The 22,581-nt window shown below is 37.6% G+C and overlaps 6 protein-coding genes across 8 annotated transcripts; 4 read left to right on the top strand and 2 right to left on the bottom strand.

Annotated features, from left to right (window-relative positions):
• The first annotated feature begins 1,976 nt into the window (after positions 1 to 1,976).
• Positions 1,977 to 5,669, top strand: LOC126789057 (probable galactinol--sucrose galactosyltransferase 1). Its single transcript, XM_050515117.1, has 13 exons — positions 1,977 to 2,225; positions 2,331 to 2,590; positions 2,681 to 2,771; positions 2,989 to 3,037; positions 3,154 to 3,245; positions 3,330 to 3,437; positions 3,531 to 3,665; positions 3,762 to 4,172; positions 4,266 to 4,407; positions 4,496 to 4,563; positions 4,658 to 4,792; positions 4,875 to 5,092; positions 5,202 to 5,669. Exons 1-13 carry the CDS (start codon positions 2,035 to 2,037, stop codon positions 5,570 to 5,572), a joined length of 2,271 nt encoding a protein of 756 aa, XP_050371074.1. The 5' UTR covers positions 1,977 to 2,034; the 3' UTR covers positions 5,573 to 5,669.
• A 644-nt stretch (positions 5,670 to 6,313) lies between these two features.
• On the top strand, positions 6,314 to 9,460 carry LOC126789059 (cytochrome c oxidase assembly protein COX15-like). Its single transcript, XM_050515118.1, has 8 exons — positions 6,314 to 6,395; positions 6,883 to 7,057; positions 7,269 to 7,567; positions 7,766 to 7,991; positions 8,076 to 8,321; positions 8,428 to 8,538; positions 8,907 to 9,038; positions 9,184 to 9,460. Exons 2-8 carry the CDS (start codon positions 6,893 to 6,895, stop codon positions 9,352 to 9,354), a joined length of 1,350 nt encoding a protein of 449 aa, XP_050371075.1. The 5' UTR covers positions 6,314 to 6,395; positions 6,883 to 6,892; the 3' UTR covers positions 9,355 to 9,460.
• Positions 9,461 to 9,522: 62 nt separating this feature from the next.
• LOC126789062 (oleosin S1-2-like) lies at positions 9,523 to 10,238 on the top strand. The gene has a single exon (XM_050515121.1). The coding sequence runs from the start codon at positions 9,674 to 9,676 to the stop codon at positions 10,076 to 10,078; it is 405 nt and encodes a 134-aa protein (XP_050371078.1). The 5' UTR covers positions 9,523 to 9,673; the 3' UTR covers positions 10,079 to 10,238.
• An 80-nt stretch (positions 10,239 to 10,318) lies between these two features.
• LOC126789060 (F-box protein CPR1-like) lies at positions 10,319 to 12,831 on the bottom strand. Its single transcript, XM_050515119.1, has 3 exons — positions 12,703 to 12,831; positions 11,071 to 12,326; positions 10,319 to 10,674 (listed from the first exon to the last, which is right to left on the bottom strand). Exon 2 carries the CDS (start codon positions 12,301 to 12,303, stop codon positions 11,083 to 11,085), a length of 1,221 nt encoding a protein of 406 aa, XP_050371076.1. The 5' UTR covers positions 12,304 to 12,326; positions 12,703 to 12,831; the 3' UTR covers positions 10,319 to 10,674; positions 11,071 to 11,082.
• Positions 12,832 to 13,819: 988 nt separating this feature from the next.
• Positions 13,820 to 18,034, top strand: LOC126789328 (vacuolar cation/proton exchanger 5). 3 transcript variants are annotated; one of them, XM_050515462.1, is made up of 14 exons: positions 13,828 to 13,974; positions 14,247 to 14,318; positions 14,442 to 14,586; positions 14,723 to 14,983; positions 15,063 to 15,130; positions 15,224 to 15,252; positions 15,661 to 15,857; positions 16,012 to 16,224; positions 16,352 to 16,492; positions 16,714 to 16,830; positions 16,904 to 16,957; positions 17,182 to 17,298; positions 17,458 to 17,554; positions 17,696 to 18,034. In XM_050515462.1, the coding sequence occupies exons 3-14, from the start codon at positions 14,563 to 14,565 to the stop codon at positions 17,716 to 17,718; spliced, it is 1,341 nt and encodes a 446-aa protein (XP_050371419.1). In that variant the 5' UTR covers positions 13,828 to 13,974; positions 14,247 to 14,318; positions 14,442 to 14,562; the 3' UTR covers positions 17,719 to 18,034. The 3 variants fall into 3 exon arrangements, with proteins under 3 accessions (XP_050371418.1, XP_050371420.1, XP_050371419.1); XM_050515461.1 differs by lacking the exon at positions 14,247 to 14,318 and having other exon boundaries at positions 13,820 to 13,974; XM_050515463.1 differs by lacking the exon at positions 14,247 to 14,318 and having other exon boundaries at positions 13,821 to 13,974; positions 14,447 to 14,586.
• A 1,609-nt stretch (positions 18,035 to 19,643) lies between these two features.
• LOC126787531 (26S proteasome regulatory subunit 7-like) lies at positions 19,644 to 20,915 on the bottom strand (the record flags this gene model as incomplete). The annotated part of the gene is made up of 1 exon (XM_050513398.1): positions 19,644 to 20,915. A coding segment is annotated over one exon (1,272 nt), but the record flags the coding sequence as incomplete, so codon positions are not given.
• Positions 20,916 to 22,581: the final 1,666 nt, after the last annotated feature.

Raw genomic sequence — 22,581 nt, 5'->3', positions numbered from 1 at the left:
CGTATCTCCAGCTGGTTAGCAAATCTGGACATAAACGAGTCATTTATAGCAGTCAATTTTCTCACCTACTAACTGGTCCTCTGTCTTATTTCGCTCCGATTTGTTTTGTTGAATTATTGAAGTTGCCGCCTTTGCATGCGCCGCCGGGAAGCCGCGTAATCCATCGTGAATGTAAACCGGATTCATCTATGAAGATATTTTCACAAATGATCCGATCCACTGCTATTCGCATGGATAAACATAGGAACAAGCTTTATGCTAACACTAGCCACTTCGACTTGCAATTTGAACTACATAAAATATACTCAAAATTTTGAGCTCCGTGAAATGTAATGAGCAATTTGTAAGTTACAAATGTCTATGATCTGTTGCATGTTGTGCAACTGAAATTCTGTTGTTACATATTGATTTTACAATAACGTACGGCTGCATAATATCAGGATGTATAGTATGTATCGGTGTACCGTATAATTTTTCAACATGAGTCTGAGACGAGTCTTGTTTGACAAATTTTCTACTCAAACTCTCCACATGTATTGATAACATGCGTAGTGACGATGATTCAACATTGTAAAACAAAACACAAATGGCACAATTGATACAACTCATACAAGCAATGTGCAACCAGTTTTCTACCCAAATAAAAATCCAACACACTCTTCACTTGCAACTTTGTCAAATTCTAAGTTCCCAAAACAACTATAGTTGACAGACCACTTGCCCCGTGAAGCCATGAACTTGTGCTAATTTCCAATGGTCCAATTATGCGATTAATCACATGTTCATGTAACATGCGCAAAAACAAAACCCTCTGACTCATCAAACCTCTCCAATTGGTAGGCTGTTATTATTTTCACATGCCTTCCATGAACAACGGTCCAAAATGCCGACCCTTACTTTTTCAGGTCTGTTACAAAAATAGAAATAATATAAAATTATTTAGCAGTGTCTAATTTGAATTAATTAAAAATTTACTTTCCATATTTTTTATATAAATTAGGATATTTAAAAATAAGTGGATTAAAATTGATTAAGTAATTAATGCATAAATATCTAAAATACGATTATTTTCACGAAAATTACCAAGATACCACTCATAAATCTAACAAGTTTATCTTTCCTTATTTTTTAATTTTTTTTTTCAGTAAATTTAAGTTTTTCGACCAAACTACCATTAATTTGGAGGTGAGCCAATATATAATGTTGTTCCTTATGTCATGGGCTTTCACTAAAGTACTATATTGCATATTTTTTTTTAGAAATTTTAGAATTTCAAATTTTGCTAACAAAAAACACAATTACAGTTAGTTTTCCAATCAACAGTAGCAGCTAGATTCGTAGTCCACAACAGCATGTACCTTCCCAGTCGGCAGTAGCAGATAGTTTCATACTCGACTGTAGCAGGTTGCTTAATTAGATAGTAATAGTTAGTTTCATAATAGACAGTAGTAACTAGTTTCTCAGTCGATAGTAGCATATAGCTTCTTAATCGAGAGTAGTAGGTATACATGTAGATGTGATATGTGATAGTGAGAATGAATTTTAAATTCTCTTAAATGTGATGGGCTAAAGAGGGGTAGAAAAGTAAAATATCATATAATATATGACAACTTGCTATTATATAGTCATTATTTGTAATTTTTTGTCCTAATTTGCTCTATAAATTAGGATATGAGTTTTTTGTAAACCAAATATTTATTAGTAGTTTGTTATAGAAATAAGTGATGGCCTTCAATCATTCAAACAAATACGTTTAACATGCAACGAATATCATCATAAAACTCTAGAATAAATTGTCCCCTCCCGCCAAACCTAGATATTTTTGTTTAACGTTGAACAACACAGTAACTGAGGCAAGGGCTTTTCCCTAATTCCAGGGAGTCCCTAGTTTGCAATTTCGAACTTCCACAACTCCTTAACAGTCAGTTTCAGACTTTCAGTTTTGAAGCCTATATATACTCCTCCAGTTTTTTCACTTCATCATCATTGATTTGTTGTTGGATTCTGATATTCTGATTAGTTGCTGTGGTGAAGATGACGGTTGGCGCTGGCATAACCGTTGAAGATGGAAGTTTAATGGTGTTGGGGAACAAGGTGTTGGGAGAAGTGCATGCCAACGTTGTTGTCACTCCGGCATCCGGTGGCGCATTGGCCAATGGGGCCTTCATCGGAGTCGAGTCTGATCAGAAGGGTAGCCGGAAAGTGTTTCCGATCGGCAAACTCGAGTAATTAAGTTGGCTTTGTTATATATATTGTCATTACTTTCTTCTCTAGTATTTTTTGTGATTCGAGTTGCAGATTGCTAACTTGCGAGTGTATTTTGTGTATAGGGGGTTGCGGTTTATGTGTGTATTTCGGTTTAAGATGTGGTGGATGACGCAGAGGATGGGGAGTAATGGTCAAGATGTTCCATTTGAGACTCAGTTTCTGATTGTGGAGACTAAGGAAGGTGGTAATTTTGGTGAGGGTAGCAAAACTGGAGGGGAGGAATCTGCTGTGTATACAGTTTTCTTGCCGATTCTCGAGGGTGATTTCAGGGCTGTTCTTCAGGGGAATGAACTGAATGAGATTGAAATCTGCTTAGAAAGTGGTAAGCGAAAATGTTAAATTTATAAATAAGCTTTGGTTCATGAAATGGAGATTCTGGGTTCTGATATGATGGAAATTCTGGTTTTTTCAGGAGATCCTGATGTTGTTGGATTTGAGGGTAGTCATTTGGTTTTTGTTGGCGCTGGATCAGACCCATTTGAAGTCATCACAGATACTGTCAAGTAAGTATTTTCAAACTATTTGGATGCTAAGTATAGGCTTTGATTCTAGTTCATGTATGGAGGATATGATTTCAGCTGGAACCATCTTCAGATTCAATGGTATTCAACAAATCTGGAATTCAACACAGAAACATAAGTTAATTCCTTACAGTATTATCAATGTGTGCTAAAGCCTAAAGGGATTAAGTACTGACTTGGTTGTATTTTCTATACATAGGACTGTAGAGAAGCATTTACAGACATTTCATCATCGTGAGCGAAAGAAGGTAATTCACTCTCTAATTTTTATATTATGGTTTGAGCTGTCTGTTTTGTGAGATAAATTAAGTAAATTATTTTTATTTTTCCAATATGTCTAAATTACTAGTGTTTTATGCTTCAGATGCCAGATATGCTGAACTGGTTTGGCTGGTGTACATGGGATGCTTTCTACACTGATGTCACTTCAGAGGGTCTAAAGCAAGGGTTAGAGAGGTACTAACTTACATCATAGATAGTATTTCAGATCTTGATTAATTTCAGCATTGCATAGATAGTTAAAGGCATTTTATTTCGCAGCTTTGAGAATAGTGGAGTGCCTCCGAAGTTTGTTATTATAGATGATGGATGGCAATCAGTTAGTATGGATGACACTGGTGTTAGCTTCTTAGCTGATAACGCAGCAAAGTGAGCACTTGATGTTTCAATTTTGGTTTCGAGGCAATACCTTATTGTTGATTTGCTAACAGTGTAATACATAATTTCTTGTATGTGTTTCAGCTTTGCAAACAGATTGACAAATATAAAAGAGAACCACAAATTTCAAAAAGATGGTAAAAAGGGTCACAGAGTAGAGGATCCATCTTTGGGACTTCGCCATATTGTATCTGAAATTAAGGAGAAACATGCTTTGAAGTGAGTTCTCATCACTTAATCTGCTAATTTCAGCTGTGTGTCACATATATTTTTGATCAGGACTTAATTAAATCTGTTTGGTTGTGAAATTTCCAGGTATGCTTATGTGTGGCATGCTATAACTGGTTACTGGGGTGGTGTTAGACCTGGTGTTTCCGGGATGGAACACTATGACTCCAAGTTGGCCTACCCTGTTTCATCTCCAGGGGTTGAGTCCAATGAGCCTTGTGATGCCTATAACAGCATTGCCAAAAATGGCCTTGGCCTTGTGAATCCTGAGAAAGTTTTCCACTTCTATGATGAACTGCACTCTTATCTCGCATCAGCAGGAATTGATGGGGTTAAAGTTGATGTTCAAAACATTCTCGAAACTTTAGGGGCAGGTCATGGTGGAAGGGTGAAACTTGCAAGAAAATATCATCAGGCATTAGAAGCGTCTATTGCGAGAAACTTTCCTGACAATGGTATCATTTCTTGTATGAGCCACAACACAGATGGTTTGTACAGGTAAAAATAGTTTCTCACATTTGTCTGGTTCAAGCTACATTTTGTTCCTTAAAAGTTTTATAGTAATGATTTGGTATGACCTGCATTTTTCAGTGCGAAGAGGTCAGCTGTTATAAGGGCATCAGATGATTTCTGGCCTAAAGATCCTGCATCACACACAATTCATATCGCTTCAGTTGCTTATAACACTGTTTTTCTCGGAGAATTCATGCAGCCAGATTGGGATATGTTTCATGTAAGAAAGCAGACTTTATCATCAGCTATTACTCAGTTTTAGTTCTTATAGTTTCTGGTTGCTCATATTGAAATTGTTTCTGATTCAGAGCTTACACCCGATGGCTGAATACCATGGAGCAGCTCGTGCTGTAGGTGGATGTGCAATTTATGTTAGGTATGTTCTTCAGTTATGAATATATCAGTTTCTGATATCATATAGAGTTAAAACATGAAGCGTGTTCTTACTTATATGCGATGCACCGTTGCAGTGACAAGCCAGGGCAGCATGACTTCAATCTTCTAAGGAAGCTTGTACTCACTGATGGCTCCATCTTGAGAGCTAAACTACCAGGAAGACCAACAAGGGATTGCTTATTTTCTGATCCAGCTCGAGATGGGAAAAGGTACTCAGAAAGACAATGATAACAAGAACTGATTGTGAATTTATATACAGTGAATTTTCTAATCCAAGTATTAAAATGGCAGTCTTCTAAAGATATGGAATCTGAATGAATTTACCGGAGTTGTGGGAGTCTTTAACTGCCAGGGAGCTGGGTGGTGTAAGGTTGGAAAGACGAACCTCATCCATGACTTAGAGACAGGCACAGTTACTGGGATCATTAGGGCTAAAGATGTCGATTATCTGCCCAAGGTTGCACATGAGGAATGGACTGGGGATGTTGTCATATATTCCCATCTTGGTGGTGAGTTTAGCTTTCTGAGTTGGTACTTCTGCTTAATTACTGCACATTTTACTGGTAGACTGTAATATTTGGAGTAACTTAGCAAAATTGATTGTAATGTAAATTGCAGGAGAGGTGATATATCTTCCCAAGGATGCATCTAGGCCAATCACCCTGAAATCTCGAGAGTACGAAGTTTTTACAGTGGTTCCAGCTAAGAAATTGTCTGATGGAGTAACATTTGCTCCCATCGGCTTAATCAAGATGTTCAACTCTGGGGGAGCCATAAAAGAATATGAATCTACGAGCAGTGCTACAATTGACATGAAAGTGCATGGGTCTGGCCTCTTTGGAGCCTATTCATTAGCTAGACCAAAGAGGATAACAGTTGATTCGGAGGAAGCTGAGTTCGATTATGAAGTTGAATCGGGTTTTCTCACCATTGATTTGAAAGTTCCAGAGACAGAATTGTACCTTTGGGACATCACCATTGAACTTTGAGGATTATTATGCATGTATTAGCAACTTCTGTAGGGTTAGAAGGAAATGATATCTGTAGCCTGTAGTTGGAATTCATAAGTTGGGACAGAAATGCAGACTGCTATTTGCTCCTGCATGATCCCCTTATTGTTGTATTCATTAAGATTGGAAATGAAATGCATTGTGCTAATATTCTCCCCATGTTCGTTACCAAATAGGATGATCTGCCTGCAGTAGCCACTACTCAAAAACCAAACTCACACATGAGCAAAAAATCAAAGTGAGATCCACTAAACATTTTTTTCATATCTATATTTGAATGTCTACTGCTTTCATTTCTCCACTAACATGCTGAAAAGATCACTTTGTGACATATGCAAAAGTTAAAAATGTTCAATTTTGTTAGGAAGAACCATTACAACATCAATCTACCGCCATTAAATTAGCATCTCGATAAAACATACTAAAAAGGTAAATATCTATGATACGTTATCACAGAAACAACTTATATGTACTATGTTACTACATCTTGTATAGTAAGCAAACAAGTTCGAATGATTCATGAGAAATGACCACGAATTCACAACTTTTGGTGTTTACAACTTTACATTATAGATGTAGTTTCATAGGATTGGGGTTAAACTGTAAAAAAGAACATAGAAAACTACAGTGACGAACTTGTGGAAACTAGACTAACCGCGTGTTTATCAACTAAACGTCGTCGTTTACTTACTCGGACTCTGATTAAAGGTTGAGCCGCAACAGAATAGTCACTACCAGACCGCTGATAAACCCCAAACCCCAACAACCATTGAAACCATCACAACAAAGCTCAGATCTTCAGGTACTCTTTGTCTTTCTATTTAATTTATTATTATCTTTCTAATATCTAATGACTCAAATTTATCTGTGTGTTGATTTCTGATATCTGCAACTTGGTGATTGTAGTTAAAGTTCTCATCTTTTTTCCAATGTGTTATGTGTATAATCCTTGTGCAACTGTCAGATGGTTGATATTATGTTTAAATTTTTATGGGTTTTGATGTTGTGCTTACTTAATGAAAACCCAGAAAAGAATCAATGTGTGAGCTTTATGAAATCATCATTGAAGAATTGAACTTGATCAAAGCAAATCTTAGTTTCTTTTATCTTTCAGTGGCAATGTAGGAACTATGTATTGCTTGATTTTTGTGAGTATAACTTTTGCAAATTTGGGACTTCATGTAGAAAATACTGTATTTCATCCCTGAATGTATCTATATATTGATGTTTGTGAAGTGGAATAGTTTCTTAGGATTGATTCTAATCCCAAGTTGGGATTTTTGTATCAGAGAAAAAGAGATGTTTCGGAACCGTATTGTAGCGTTGTTTGTGAAGAGTAATCAAAAGGCACTGTACAGTCTGAGAGGAACAACTTCATCTCGGGTATTGAAGGAGGAGCCCTATAGAAAATTCTCAACAGGGATCACAAGGCAATGCCTGGAGAAATTCCGCTGTTTGCCTAAGGTTCCTTTCTCTATTTTGCTTTATATCATCTGCTTTGTTTATTTACGTTTAATTTTAGGAAATTGTCTGAAATATAGATTAGCAGTTACAGTGCTTGAGACTAGGATCTGCAGAAGTGCTTTGTGTTCTTATCAGAAACAAATTGTATTTCCAGGAAGATGTCAAATGTGTAATTGTTATTCATAATAAGAAGACTTTTTGTCATTTTCAGGGTAACTATGTACCATATGTAAGGAATATGTCTACTGTGGCTTCCATAGGTGGTGAAAGTAAGGAAGGATTGAAGCTTCTAGTAAATGGAGGACCTCGCGCTCAGAAAATTGTTGGCACTTGGCTGTTTACCTCTGCTGCTTGGGTATTCAGTATGGTAATGCTTGGTGGTATAACACGATTAACACGATCAGGTCTATCAATGACTGATTGGAAGTTTACTGGCGGCCTCCCTCCTCTATCAGATGAAGATTGGTTGGCTGAGTTTGAGAAGTACAAGCAGTCCCCTGAGTATAAACGGTTAGTACAGAAAACATCCTAGGCTTGAATTTGCACTCTAAACCTTTTACCAGCTGTTTAGTTATATCTTGAGTCACTGGCTCACAGCTACTTTTATTGACTAACTATATAGATGATGTACTAAAGTACCATTGTATTATCTAATGGGAGTTAAAGTTATTCATATCTTTTTAATGTTACTTTCTTTTTAACTTGCAGTGTAAACAAAGGGATGAGTATTGAAAATTTCAAATTTATATACTGGATGGAATATGCGCATCGTATGTGGGGAAGGGCATTGGGTATCCTGTTCGCATTGCCATTCTCATATTTCCTTAGTAAAGGGTATATCACCTTACCACTTGGATTAAGACTCTCAGCTCTCTTTGGTCTTGGTGCTGGACAGGGTCTAATAGGATGGTGGATGGTTAAAAGTGGTTTAGAGGTTTGTTATGGTTTGTTTTTGCTGCATTGAGTTGATATTTATTGATTGACTCGGGATGTTTCTAATGCTTTCCTTTTCCCACAGGAACCAGCCTCTGAATACGCTCAGCCAAGAGTAAGCCCTTACCGTCTTGCAGCTCATCTCACTTCAGCCTTTGCTATATACTGTGGACTACTATGGACTGGTCTTTCTGTTATGATGCCCGAACCACCTTCTAAATCAGTAGCCTGGGTTCATGGGGCAGCAAAAGTAAAGAGACTGGCTCTTCCTGTCAGCTTGCTTGTGGGAGTTACTGCTGTCTCAGGCGCATTTGTTGCCGGGAATGACGCGGTATGTAATCATTGTTTTCCTTCTAGATTTACATAATGAACTAATTGATCAGATGTGGTTTTTGGGTAAGATAGATTATAACTTTGCTTCAATGTAAAATTGTCAGGGGCATGCTTATAACACTTTTCCAAAGATGGGAGACACATGGATCCCTGATGATGTTTTTGACATGAAACCACTAATCCGGAACTTCTTTGAGAATACGTCCACTGTGCAGGTACATTCTCTCAGCAAATATTGCTTATTTTCTTAGCATTTACTCATTTAGAAGCCAGGCATTGCTAGATCTATAATATTGTCTAAATGTATCGTAAGTTTCTCTTCGCCAAAACTCACCTTTGGGAAAATAGCTAAGCTTCAGCCAGCATTTCTAACCATTTAACATTTTAATGGCGATTCCTTCATCTTATTATGCAAATTTATTACACGGGGATTTATCTCTTCAAGTGATTATGGTATTTGAAGTTTTGAACGACAAACATTGTTAAATTTTGTAATGATTGAACCCATGTCGTGCATAACTCTTCCTTTTACATTTCCTGGTTATGAAGCATTTTAATAATTTTCTCCTCTTATTGCTCGTAGCTCGACCATCGAATCCTTGCAACCGCAACTTTAGTCTCGATTGGCGCTCTGTGGTTGACAACAAGGAAGTTCGACACACACCCTATAGTTCGATCTCTAATCAGAACCACTCTCAGCATGGCTGCCCTTCAGGTATACATAGTTCCCATTCTCCATTCCTTCTCTATTCATTTTCTCAATATCTCAAGTAAAAACATTTATCCCATATTTCATCATTGCCAAATTTATGAGCCAACTGTGATAAATAGGATTGGTTAATAAAAAGTTAACATCTCAGGTCACCCTTGGAGTATCGACACTTCTATCCTATGTGCCTGTTGAGCTTGGAACCGCACATCAAGCTGGAGCTTTAACTCTGTTGACCTTATTGATCCTCCTGAATCACACAGTCCGCAAGCCATCACCATCATTTCTCAAATCTCTGCCTCAAGTTTACAAGAAAATCTAGCATGTCCCTTTCTTTGGTACATTTCTGTAAGATATTTATATATAGAAAAAAGACGTGTCAAAAAAAGGAAAAAAAAGAAAAAGAGAGAGGATGTTATCTGTTTCTCTTTGATTTCATTTGTTGGGATAAACTTGAACCTCTTTCATAGCCATGCAGCAAGTAACTACGTGTCGAACTCTCCATAATCACCTGTCCACATTTGCTCAAGAAGCTGCCACATAAGCCTTCATTTCCACAATATAAAATCTCAGTGTACCAATCCAGAAACAAGCCACATTTCCAAAAGCGATTGCTGTGAAGTAACAGAGATAGTAATAGGATGGAGAGTCGTCACCAACAACAGGGTCTTGGTGAGGGACTAGTTCAGGGTCGGCATGAACAGCAGGCATCTGGCACCATGGTGGCTGTGGCGTCAATCACAGGCTTAGCCATTGGAGGGTCACTTCTTGGCTTGATGGGGCTGAGCTTCTTGGCATCATTGACACTACTGCTTTTCAGCTCGCCACTCTTGTTGATCTTCAGTCCTCTTCTTCTTTTTGGTGCCTTTGTGTTTGTGGGATCACTCGCCGGGTTTGCTGCCGCTGCAGCCATGGCTCTCATCGGCATGTCGGCTCTCGGGTGGCTTTATCAGGAGGTTGGAGGCCAGAGGCTTCTGGATTTTGGCGGCGGAGATATGACGAGTGGAGTGAAGGAACAGGGCAAGGGTTTGGGTAGATATATATGAAGCAGATAACAATGCCTGAACTTGTAAATTTTGGTTTTTGCTAAAATCATCTGAAAACAAAAGAGAACATATATGGGCTATGATATTTGTACTTTCTCTCTTCAGGTAAAATGTGGGATTGATCATATGATCTACGGGGTTGTACTTGTATCAAATGTCCATTAATAAAAGCTCACATCACCTGAAACTCATCAGTACTAACTCTATTTAGTCCTCAAGTTTCACTTCCTGTCATTCTAAAAAGAAAATGTTTCACTCGCTTCATACAAAGAGAAGTTACATTCAGGTTCTTTTGTCCCAAAATGTAGCTAATCTACCCTTGTCATGGAGCTAAATTGCAGTGAAATTACTTGCTTCATGTTAAATATATATGAAGACTACAACCATAACTAATCAGGGAAGTTCAATATGAGAACTCTGCAATATATAGAAACAAAAGCAAAATTCGTTTTGCAGATGCAATAGCAGCAAGATGACTAACATCACAACTACTTTCTCTAGTACAGCAGCACTTGATCAGAAGTTGCATGACTTGCATCCCAAGAAAATGCACCAATCAATTCTAAGCGCCAGATTGTTGTTACTGCACACGAAGCCTGCAACAAACAGATAAAACAGAAATAACACTTCAGTCATTGATACATTTTCCATAACATCCTCAGCTCTAGGAACTCAGAAATTGGAAACTGAATTGTTTGGAGTTGCAGGAATATAGCACCGTATCATATCATTTCGGTGCATAAACTACATCGGTAAATTGCCTAATCTATCGCACATTTATGTTCGAACAACGGATGGAATTGCATACATCAGTTCACAAGACTTCACAACAAGGCAAACTACACGCTGTCGGACACTTATAATGAGCAATCACAGATTAACAGTTAGCAACTCTCGAAGCTACTGGCATACACATATGAAGATGAAATAGAAAACCTAAATCTGAAAGAAAAGACAGTAGAGACATAAACCCTCTATGTGATACAGCTTACCTCTTCTTTCCCTCAGGAAGAGATTGCATCATTCCTGTCAAGTAAGACAATGCTCTCTTCATAAGGATGCATGGTGTTACACTTATATATAGAATTCCCAAGAGTCTTGAATTGTCCGCTAGCAAGATCTAGTGAATATAACTCTTTATAACTGTTATATACTTGCAATATCACCTCACCACTCTTTCTAAAACATAATGCTCTGAGTAGTCTCTCTTCTGGACCTTGGGGATGGAGAGTAAACAATTTGGTCCATGAATCCTGCACAGAATACTCTTTCATCACCCATACATGAAGAAATGAATATATCCCTTCTTCACTAGGACCTGCCACGAACAGAGCAAGCGATTTTCCATCTCCCGAAACAGATACTTGCAATGACAAGACTCCTTGTAAATCCGATTCCAAACTCTTTGGCACCATTATCTCCCGGAATAGCTCACTGCTCACATCAAATGCCAGTACGAAATAGTGATATGAGGTACTAGCCAAACCACACACATCCCAATGAAGAGCCCCATTAACAAAAGCCTGGGGCGAGCCTGTATTTATACCACACTGAGGATCAACCAACCTAGGGTCGCTCCACGAGCCAGCAGCTAATGAATAAACCTCCATAAATGTTTGATTCGCAGTACCCTCCATAAAACCACTTTGGACCTCTATAAGCCTCACGACCTTATAGTCATTGGTAATAGCATCAAATGCGAATCCATGACAAGCATAATACCCACCAATAGTCTCATATTTGAGGCCGGGTTTCGGAAGGGTTACCAACTTTCTTATAGATGGATTCCATATTATGAAGTTGTAACCAAAATGTGAAAAATCATCTGCAAGGAACACCAGCCCATTACAAATGCCGACCACACGGAAATACTCATTACACATTTCCTCATCAGAAATTGGAGATTGAAGCACAACCTTGCAGTACTCATCAAAATTATAGTTATCATAATGAAGAGAGTAAACTTCTTCTTTAAACCCGTTGATGAACAGGTAATGACCAAAGCTGCTCCCATAAGTTTTACAAGAAACGCCATGGAGTAGTAGGAGGTGAGTGCCATGGAGGTTATTGTAGTTAATTCTGTGGCTGAGGTGGGCTTGAATAAAGCTCGAGTTCTTAATCATAGACCCCCATGACTTGCAGACTGAGGTGCATATAACCAGAGACTTGCTGGGTAATCTAAGCAAGATATTGGTTATCACTTCCTGAGGAAGATAATCTGACATCGCTTCAATTTTTCAGTCAATTGCTACAAATTTGCAGAGAAACAAAGTGAGACAGAATCTCCTTTCTGAATGAGCTTAAAGAATTTTCAAAGTCAGTAACTTTCTTGGTCCAAGCTAACATAAAATGGATCAAAAGCTAACCCTGTTATCAAATTTAACACATGCATAAATGATCTTTGACCATCACAAACACTACCAATCGGACATAAAGACAAAAACTTTCGTACACAATTATGTTTCTACAAGCTAAAGATTCCATCTTTCAGTTCAGTTTGCAATTGAAATTAGAGGATACACAACATCGAGTTTCTACATGAGTAAAGTTGACATCTTTTTCTTTGTTTGCTAAAACAGATTAGAGAAACAAGCTTAAATCATGAGCAAGAGAAACTTGTTTACCTCAGACAAGTTTGCGGGGACGACGTCGTCTTAGAATGGGAACAAGAGTAAAGCTTCTGTTCCAGCGTAAACCCCCTAGAAGAGAGAAGGCAGTTCCTATTTATACTGTTTCAAACTCAAAACCTAAAAGATTTCAAGCAGCATCAAACTCCAGAATGATCATTTCTTACCAGTTGGTATTATATAAGGTTGTGGCCTTGTGGGGTTTGAAGTCCAAACAGGGTAAATAGAGCCCACAAAAGTAAGAAGAAAAAGAACTCCAGTTTAGGTTTCACTTTCACCTAGGTAACTTCTACCGTTGCAGCTATACCATCTTGGTGCGGCAAGGTTTTGGAGCACCAAGACTAGTATGGTACTCGAGTTTCAACTCCCAAACATGTTTTTCATAAAAAAAAAAAAAAAAACTCCCGAACATGTTTTTAACTTTCAAGGGCCTTCAGGTTTGTCGTTTGTGCGCGCCTGCGGCACAGGAGAGGTTATTTTAGATGTATGAGATATTCTCATCAACAGCAGCCCAAATAAGTTAGTCGGTACTCCTATCATACTGATTTCCTTAATAATATATGATCATGTGACATGTGTCTACTTACCTGGAGGGGATGGATGTACAATCAAGAAGGCTAAAGACCTAGACTTGTGACCTCCATTCAGTCCATTGCACGCACTTAGGTGGGTTGCTCGTCTATGCTTTTCTCATAATAGGATAGCTAATGACATATGTTCTTACAAATAGCCAAATAGGGCTTACGTTTTCGCAACACCTGTTAATAGAGTTAATTCATCACATATTACAAACTTCAGTATGCATCATTTTCGTAGGATGTTATGACCGAACTGAAATTATTTCACATTATTAAAAATGTGATTACCATAGCTATTTTATCTACTTCAAAAGTAGATCTTATTAATTTTATAACGTCAAATTTAGAGGGCTCAAGTCCAATGTCCAACTCAAGAATGCAACTTTGGAATTTACCCTAACCAAAACATGTATTTGATCCTAAATTGAACTCATAATAATGGACCCAATGGAGACGAATGATACGACAAGTCGTCTCTAAATGTGAATGCAGTGGGGAACCATTAAGGTTCCAAAAACGAGTACCGAAGACAAAAACGAGTTGATTCATCAAAACTGTCTCAAACATATTCAAGTTACAAGATCCAATCTTCAATAGTCTCTCAAGAAGAAGAAGAAGAACCAGAAAACCCAACAATAAAAAATAAACCATAAACTGATTTGAAACTGATTCCTCTTCTAAATATAGCAAGGTATGTCATTTATACATATATAACCCTCTTTCTGTTTCTGTTTCTGTTTCTGTTTCTTTATCTGTTAGTTTCAGCTATGGTGTTTCTCGGATAAACCCCAGATTGAAATTGGGTTTGTTACTGCCTTCCTCAGATCCGAGAATCACCAATACCTACTTTTCCACAATTGTATATTGTTTCTGTTAAAAGCCAGTTATAAGTTCGGAACTTTATTGCAACCCAATTTCAATTCTAGCATTGTGTTTGTAAATTCTGAGATTTAGAATGTGCAGTTAATGTAGTTCGAGTTTGGAATCATAAAACTGTAACCTTTCTTACAATTGGAACTCTACTTGTGTTTGAAGGTACACTACTTGTAGTGGAAAGAACAAATTTCAAGTTTTGAAGATTAGTTTTTGTAGTAGTATGGAAATTTCATTGTGCTTATTGGGTTAGTTCCATGTCTTCATACCATTGTTCTTTTGCAGTATAGCAACCTGGGATGAACATTGTAGAAGCTTATAGCCCCAGTTCTGAGATTTGTACATAAAGAACGTAGTGCCACGATCTTCTTTTCTGTTTATGGATGAATTGCCGCAATAGAGTACGATGAGTCATAAGTTATCAGTTGAAGTGAGTAATATCTTATTTCTTTGATATGCCTTTTCCTGTAGTTCTTTGATGAACTTCATTAGGTCTACGCATCAATAAGTTATTACATAGTGCAACTTAAGTGGTCAATGTTAAAGTGTGCTGTTTCCTGTGATAGATGGAATCAATAGACAATGAATCGTTACATGAATTTGAAGATGAGATTCTTTCTATTCCTGAGATGAAGGCTCAGAAGTCACATCCCATTCAAGCATTGGGGGAAGGGTCTTTTTCAGGAGGTTTACAAGCTAGGGGCGATAAAGTGTGGAGGAATGCTGTTTGTAAAAGTATAAAGACTGTAGTTTTCTCAAATAAACTCAACATGCTTATGCCTTTTGGGCCTCTGGCAATTTTTATCCATATATTTACGGGCCATAATGTGAGTTGCAACTCTCCTTTTTTTGCTTATTTCCTGACATTATATAATCCAGTTTATAATTTATTGATGTGAATCTCAGGGCTGGGTCTTTTTCTTGACTTTGTTGGGTATAACTCCTCTGGCTGAGCGTTTAGGTTATGCTACAGAGTAAGTAGTTCCTAATCCCTATCTCTCAATTACATCACAGGAACTTGATTTTTTTTTAAAGTAGCTAAATTAAATTTTATTCTGCTGATATAGGCAGCTGGCATTCTATACTGGACCTACTGGTAAGTTTTTTACTTCAACTCCGAACAAATCATTTTGCACCCTTATTCCTTTGTGGTTTGTTTTATTTCTCTGTTGGAGCTGTCAATCAAATGGTTTTCTCATGTTCCAAATTATATTACTTTATCTAGGTCGCGTTCTTCATCAGAAAATTCACAATGTGTTTCTCTGATTGTGTTCTTTTCTCTTTTCCTTTCTGAGACAATCCGGTTTCATGTAGCACAGTTTTTATTGAATTTCTTCTGCTATGTATAAAATATTGATATTTCTTTACATTGAATTGCACCCAAACCATATGAGGTTTCTTATAGTATTATGTTCCTGTTATGTTGTGAATGTTGTATGTAAGGGTGAGTAGTAGTATTTTCTTCCAGGGTTTAACTTTTGATATGTGGAATTGGACTTTGCAGTTGGGGGTCTTTTAAATGCTACTTTTGGAAATGCAACAGAACTGATTATATCAATTTATGCACTGAAACATGGAATGTTACGCGTTGTTCAGCAGTCACTGTTAGGATCTATTCTGTCAAATATGCTGCTGGTGCTTGGATGTGCGTTCTTCTGTGGTGGGCTTGTTTTTCAAGATAAGGAACAAGTGTTTGACAAGGTAAATTGATCATCTCTCTCTCTCTCTCTCTCTCTCTCTCTCTACACACACACCCAGAGACACGCATGTAGGTATCTACATGTATATTAATTATGGCTAGTCTATGTTACCATTTTTGTTATAGTATCATTCTGAGGCTATTGAAGTACTGCAGGCCACTGCTGTTGTGAACTCAGGCTTGCTATTAATGGCAGTCATGGGACTACTTTTCCCAGCTGTTCTGCACTACACTCACACAGAGGTGCATTTTGGGAAGTCAGAGTTGGCACTTTCAAGATTTAGCAGTTGCATCATGCTTCTAGCATATGCCACATATCTTTTCTACCAGTTAAAGAGTCAAAAGAATCAATATGTTCCTCTAAATGAGGTGAGTTGAGCATTTTTTTTATTTTATATATTGCTGCTCTTCATTACCACCATCACAGGGATTTTTCATTAAATTTTTGCTTTCCTAACTTAAGAAATCTGTGGTGGTAAATATATTGTGAACTCAGGAAGGGAGTCAAAATGAAGACAACTCCAGTGATGATGATGATGAAACTCCAGAGATCTCTAAATGGGAATCAATAATTTGGCTTGTAATAATGACGAGTTGGATATCATTCCTATCAGAATACTTAGTTAATGCCATAGAGGTCAGTACACAAGATTCTGCACTTGGGAGTTGAATATTACTCAATCTAAATTACAGTTCCCCTCCCCCACCCCCACCCCCCAAAAAACAAATTACAAGAGTTTATGCTAAAACAATTATTTGTTTTCCGGTAAATTTATTTCAATGAAATTTAGCAACTATTAGTGAGACTGGCTGGAATATATGATTATTGAGCTTCATGCTTGGATGATTTATTTTCAGGGAGCATCTGTAGCATGGAAAATTCCTATTTCATTTATTAGTGTTATCTTGCTCCCAATTGTGGGTAATGCTGCAGAGCATGCTAGTGCTATTATGTTTGCCATGAAGGACAAGCTTGTAAGTTACTAGATTTTCGATATTATATTTACTTTCCAATACTGCACTGGAATGATCTTGAGTTTTTCTACAGGATATTTCATTGGGAGTGGCAATAGGGTCATCGACACAGATATCTATGTTTGGGGTGGGTACTTTTTATTTTGTTTTTATTTTATGTATATGGTGCATATACAGGCGGAGGGTCCATCCATTACCCTTTTTTAAGTACAATCTAAACCATGTTTCTAGGTTGTAAAACTAAACTGATGTAACTTGTATATTTTATCATCCTGTTGCAGTTATTAAAGGCTAAAAGTAACTGGTCGCCGATACAAATTTCTAAACCTTTATCTGTTTCAATTACTGCAGATTCCTTTTTGTGTAGTTATTGGGTGGATTATGGGACGCCCCATGGATTTGAACTTTCAACTCTTTGAGACAGCGACACTATTTATAACTGTCTTAGTTGTAGCTTTTCTACTGCAGGTATGCATTCCAACCACTGACATTAAGAAAAAAATGCACATATTGAATAGGGGTTTCATCACCCTTATATTTAATTGTTTTTCTGATTCTGCTTGTTAGTGCTTTTCCATTCGATTCGAAGTTTTTGTGCTTATTAATGTCATTGTGCTTTGGTTGCAGGATGGAACCTCTAATTACTTTAAAGGGTTGATGCTTATTCTTTGTTATCTGATAGTTGCTGCAAGTTTCTTTGTTCATGTAGATCCTTTGGCTGCAGGTCTGTTCTAATTTAAACTTCTCTATTAACGTATGGAAACTTCTTTTTGTGTGTAAATTGAATAACTACTACTGTGTATAACTGTATATGCCTTGGACTGATCGAGCATTTGATTTTTAACATATTGGTGCGATTCTGCAGATGAAGCAGGGTTGAAAACGTAGTCAATTCATGGAAGTTGTCCAAGATGGCTATTAAAGGAAGGTGGAGTCCATTGGTGAAAGGTTACGTACAGGTTCGACTTTTAATTGTATCACGGTCAATGTAGCCAATGATTCTAAAGGTGGATCTGCATCTGCTTTGAGTCCTTGTTCTGTTTGTACATATGAGAGATTCAACTTTTTTGTTTTAGCAACTGCTGCTTGTTCTTGTTCGTTGAATATTATAGAGCAGGTATAGTTGCAGAGCTCTTGCGCCATTCTAAAAAATATATATACATTCTTTTACACATAATGGATAGCAATGTTTTTAAAAGTGAAGACGTACCTAACTGAAGCTTTGTGTCTTATGTTATAAAAAATTAATAGTTAAATATGTAAATATATAATTATATATATACAAAAAAAAAACAAATATACATAAGAACTTACCAATGTATTATATTTAGAAATAATGAAATGCATAATCCAAAAATTTTAGATAGTTTTTATCAAGTTAAACACTATAAATATAAAAAGATACCTTACAAGATTATTTTCTAAGGCGTGAAAAACGTAGCGATAGATGTGAAATGCGTAAGTTTTTTTAGTCTCATTGCTTAAACCGAAAAATAGAGGCATTATAAAAGTAGTCTTATGCTTTTTAAGCACTTGAGGTCAGTTTTTTAAAACATTGATGGATAATTGGTTTATTTGTGAGGCATACGTCAAATAATGACTGCTGCTGGCTTCATTACAGATCTATAGTACAAAAGCACCATAGAACTTGGTAAAGCATTGATAAGGTTGTAAATGACATGCGAAAATGACAAGGTATAACAGATATGTGACCGAGCTTTTACACCCAACACAATTTTCTATACTTCAGAAAAGATTTACAAACTGGTACAGTGATCTGATTAATGATTTCACGAGATTCAAGCAAAATAGATGCAGATCATGCAGTAGGTAAAAAGCCTTCACATTCAAAGACTCAGAGTCCATACACGTTAACAACTTGGATAGAGACTGCTAGATTCAAGGTCTTGCCATAGGTATGAGGACCATTACCATCAGCCAATAAAACAGCATCCTTCACTATTTTATCCATCATGGATTCATGAAGCTGTGCCGGTACATTCACTCTAGAAAGCTTGTCCACTATGGCGTTCCTAACTGAAGCTTTGCTCTCCACCGTGAGCGGGTTGTGTTCGAGCTTTTCGCTAGTCTCAATGATTTTGCCGCAACACTGATTTCCTTCAATTCTGTCAATGGAAGCGTAGAGCCGCTCGAACTCGAAATCCCAGCAGGGTCTCAAGTGTCTGATCTTTGCATGGAAATAGATGCAGTACTTGGTGAACGGGAGCTGGTTTTGGTATTCAACTATGTAGTTGAGACGAGTGTCACAACGAGCTTCAACTACCAGAGTCTCACACGCATTATTCATCAGCTCCGTGGCCATCGTCCTTGTGTTTGGAAAGAGCAATTGTGGAAACGGGAAGGAAGAGCATCCACTATATAAGATGATTTGCTGGTTTCCTTGTTAAACGTGGATAATTGTCAGTCCTAGTCCCAACTAAGCAAGGAATCGTGTTGTTCTGTGTTCTTTTTAATTCATTTGTTTTATGGGAAATTCCACGTTATCATGACGAGATCAGATAGTCTGAGTCATTCGAGAATTAGGAGGACTTCCCAATTAGTAGAACGAGGATTAAGATGAAGTGATTTTAAAGAAGAAAGTTGAAGAAAGATTGTTATGTACAGTATATAGGGATCGGAGCGAATATCATAAAAGTTTGATCAACGTGTATTTCTGGCTAGAACAACTCAGTTGTATAAGTTTGTATACAATGGAAACTTTGTATCAGCTAAAATAAAAACCTTGCTTCAACAGATTGAAAACACAGAAGGATGCAATTTAATTATCTCCGCTCTCAGCGTATATGAACAATTCAATTGTAAACCATATACTTGGGCGTCGCACTAAATTTCTTGTACCCCTTAATAACTTTGTTCACGGCGTCAAGGAAGTCCTTTTCAGTCACCATCTTCCTCCGGGCACGAACGGCAAACATTCCGGCTTCTGTGCACACGCTTCTTATATCGGCTCCGGTAGAATTAGGGCACATTCGAGCCAGAAGATCAAACCTTACATCTCTTTCACAATTCATTGTCCTTGCATGGACCTTAAAAATCTGAGTTCTACCTTCCATATCAGGAAGACCAAACTCGACCTTCCTATCCAATCTCCCGGGACGCAACAATGCCGGATCAAGAGTGTCCGGCCTGTTTGTTGCCATCAACACCTTAATGTTTCCCCTTGCATCAAACCCGTCGAGCTGGTTCACAATCTCAAGCATTGTTCGCTGTACTTCAGTGTCTCCGCCAGCACCATCATCAAACCTGGCACCTCCTATGGCATCAACTTCATCGAAAAATATAATGCAAGCTTTCTTCGTCCGCGCCAATTGGAACAACTCTCGAACCATTCTAGCACCTTCTCCAACATATTTCTGAACAAGCTCACTCCCAATGACACGGATGAAGCAAGCATCTGTTCTATTGGCCACGGCTCTAGCTAGAAGAGTCTTGCCAGTTCCTGGAGGGCCATAGCAGAGAACACCCTTGGGAGGATCAATCCCAAGCTTGAAAAACTTCTCAGGATGAAGCAATGGTAACTCAACAACCTCGCGCATCTTTTCGATCTGGTCCTTGCATCCACCAACGTCGTTGTATGTTACATCTGGCTTCTCTTCCACAGTCATCATGGTCACAGTTGGATCGATCCTGGGAGGCAAAGGAATCTGAATTTGAAGCTTATATGGGTCAACCCCGACACGCATGCCTTCTTCTATATCAGTTGGGGAGACTGTCTCACCCAATCCTACCACAAACTTTGCCATACGAGCAACGTTGATGACGTATTTTGCGTCTGGGGAATTAGGGTTTATTATCTTGGTGCATCTTGCCACCTTGAGAGGTTTCTGCCCCATCAGCTGTCCATCCGAAACAAGATCCCAGTGGGTTGGAGGAGCTAGGCCAGTGTCCGACTCCTTAACACCACATAGCTTGTTCACGTTGTTCGCCTTGTCTTTGATTTCATCCTCAGTATTTTTTATCGGAGTTGAATAGGGTCCCTTTCCATAGGTATTGAGGAGTGCGATGTCGTCGTCATCGAGGGGTCTTGGGTTCTTCTCTTCCTTGATGTTTTCCATTTCAGTTGAGATCGATCAGAGAATTGGTTTGATCGAGTACGTACAGAGTCCTACGCTGCTACAGCTAAACGCGATAATACAGTCAGATTTGTTGTAAGACTAAGAGAAGTCTCCGCCTTATATAAGCTTCACCAGCTCCCATATCCTTTTGCGAATAGGATAAGAATCCATTTTCAGGTTAGTAAGGAAAACACTATAGATTATACATAAAGACAATCACAATCCGTTTAGGACTCGACTTCAATCTTCGTTGAACAACGGGGAAGCTAAATCTTGAACGGATATGGGAGGGAGATATAACCTACGTAGGAGGCACCTGTTAAAGCAGCTCGATCAATTTTCTCCACTGACTGCTCAATCTCCTTCATTGAATACCTACGTACTGATATGGCCATATCTATGTGCATCAATCATGCTATGATTGCTATCTTATTGAATGCTAGAATCATCAGTAATATGTTTGTATTCATAGAATTGTAATCAATAGTAGGATGTAGTCTGAAGCCTATATAATTTTAAAGCTCGTATCATTCAGAATCAATGGAATATAATCAATTTCTACACAATTGAATGCATGGCTGGTGATACTGTGGTTGTGGCCGGGCACCTCATTGGATGAGGACTCGATGGGTTTTTTTTTTTGATACGGCTACTACTGGTTAGCTAAACTGCTAAAAATAGTAATCGGAAAGTTTTGTTTAAGTTATTCAATGCATTTATAGGACACTATGCTAGTTTACTCAATTAAATTATAGAAAATTACTTAATGGTAGTACTACATTTGAATTAACTAAAAACTTACTTTTAATATTTCTTATATAAATCAGGACATAAGTCAAAACCCAAATAATAAGTAAAACGAAACTGATTAATTAATTAATATAAAAATATCCAAAATACCCTTATTTTGTTGAAAATTACCAAATATCACTTCTAGATCTAACAAATTTTTCTCTTATCATTTTTTAGTATTTTCCGGTAAATTTAAGTTTTTCGGCCAAACCACCGGCAATTTAGAGGTGAGCCAATATATAAAGTTGTTCCTTATGTCATGTGCTTTTATTTAAGTACCATATTGCATATGTTTTGAGAAATTTTGAAATTTTAAATTTTGCTCACCAAAAACCACAGTAGCAGTTAGTTTCGCAGTCGACAATAGCAGCTAGATTTATAGTCGACAGTAGCAGGTACTTCCAAGTCGACAGTAGCAGGTATATTTGAAGTCGACAGTAGCAGTTAGATTTATAATCGACAGTATCAGTTAAATTCATAGTCGACAATAACATGTACATTCCAAGTCGACAATAATATGTACCTTCCAAGTCGACAGTAGCAGGTACATTCGAAGTCGACAGTAGTAGTTAGATTCATAGTCGACAATAGCATGTACCTTCCAAGTCGACAATAGCATGTACCTTCCAAGTCGACAGTAGCAGGTACATTCGAAGTTGACAGTAGTAGTTAGATTCATAATCGACAGTAGCAGTTAGTTTATATAATTGACAATAACAGATAACCTTTCCATTAATAGTAGCAAACTCTATGGGTCAAAGATGGATAAAAAAATAAATTATTTTATGACATGTGACAATTTGCCATCATTTGGTCATTATTTTTTTTATTAAATTAAGTAGTGAGTTATTTGTAAATTAAATTATTGGTTGATACTTTTGAT

The sequence above is a fragment of the Argentina anserina genome, chromosome 3 (assembly GCF_933775445.1).
Source record: "Argentina anserina chromosome 3, drPotAnse1.1, whole genome shotgun sequence".
Lineage (NCBI taxonomy): Eukaryota > Viridiplantae > Streptophyta > Magnoliopsida > Rosales > Rosaceae > Argentina > Argentina anserina.
This window is presented reverse-complemented; position numbering and strand designations above follow the sequence as displayed.

Excerpts from the sequence above, each read along its gene's own strand:
- LOC126789057 (XM_050515117.1), top strand. The coding sequence starts at position 2,035 with ATGACGGTTGGCGCTGGCATAACCGTTGAAGATGGAAGTTTAATGGTG. Across the intron at positions 4,408-4,495 it reads CAGATTGGGATATGTTTCAT|AGCTTACACCCGATGGCTGA; the intron begins GTAAGAAAGCAG and ends TTTCTGATTCAG. Across the intron at positions 5,093-5,201 it reads CATATATTCCCATCTTGGTG|GAGAGGTGATATATCTTCCC; the intron begins GTGAGTTTAGCT and ends TGTAAATTGCAG.
- LOC126789059 (XM_050515118.1), top strand. The coding sequence starts at position 6,893 with ATGTTTCGGAACCGTATTGTAGCGTTGTTTGTGAAGAGTAATCAAAAG. Across the intron at positions 7,568-7,765 it reads CAGTCCCCTGAGTATAAACG|TGTAAACAAAGGGATGAGTA; the intron begins GTTAGTACAGAA and ends TTTAACTTGCAG. Across the intron at positions 8,539-8,906 it reads AGAATACGTCCACTGTGCAG|CTCGACCATCGAATCCTTGC; the intron begins GTACATTCTCTC and ends TATTGCTCGTAG.
- LOC126789062 (XM_050515121.1), top strand. The coding sequence starts at position 9,674 with ATGGAGAGTCGTCACCAACAACAGGGTCTTGGTGAGGGACTAGTTCAG.
- LOC126789060 (XM_050515119.1), bottom strand. The coding sequence starts at position 12,303 with ATGTCAGATTATCTTCCTCAGGAAGTGATAACCAATATCTTGCTTAGA.
- LOC126789328 (XM_050515461.1), top strand. The coding sequence starts at position 14,563 with ATGAGTCATAAGTTATCAGTTGAA. Across the intron at positions 15,131-15,223 it reads CGTTTAGGTTATGCTACAGA|GCAGCTGGCATTCTATACTG; the intron begins GTAAGTAGTTCC and ends CTGCTGATATAG. Across the intron at positions 16,493-16,713 it reads ACTTAGTTAATGCCATAGAG|GGAGCATCTGTAGCATGGAA; the intron begins GTCAGTACACAA and ends ATTTATTTTCAG.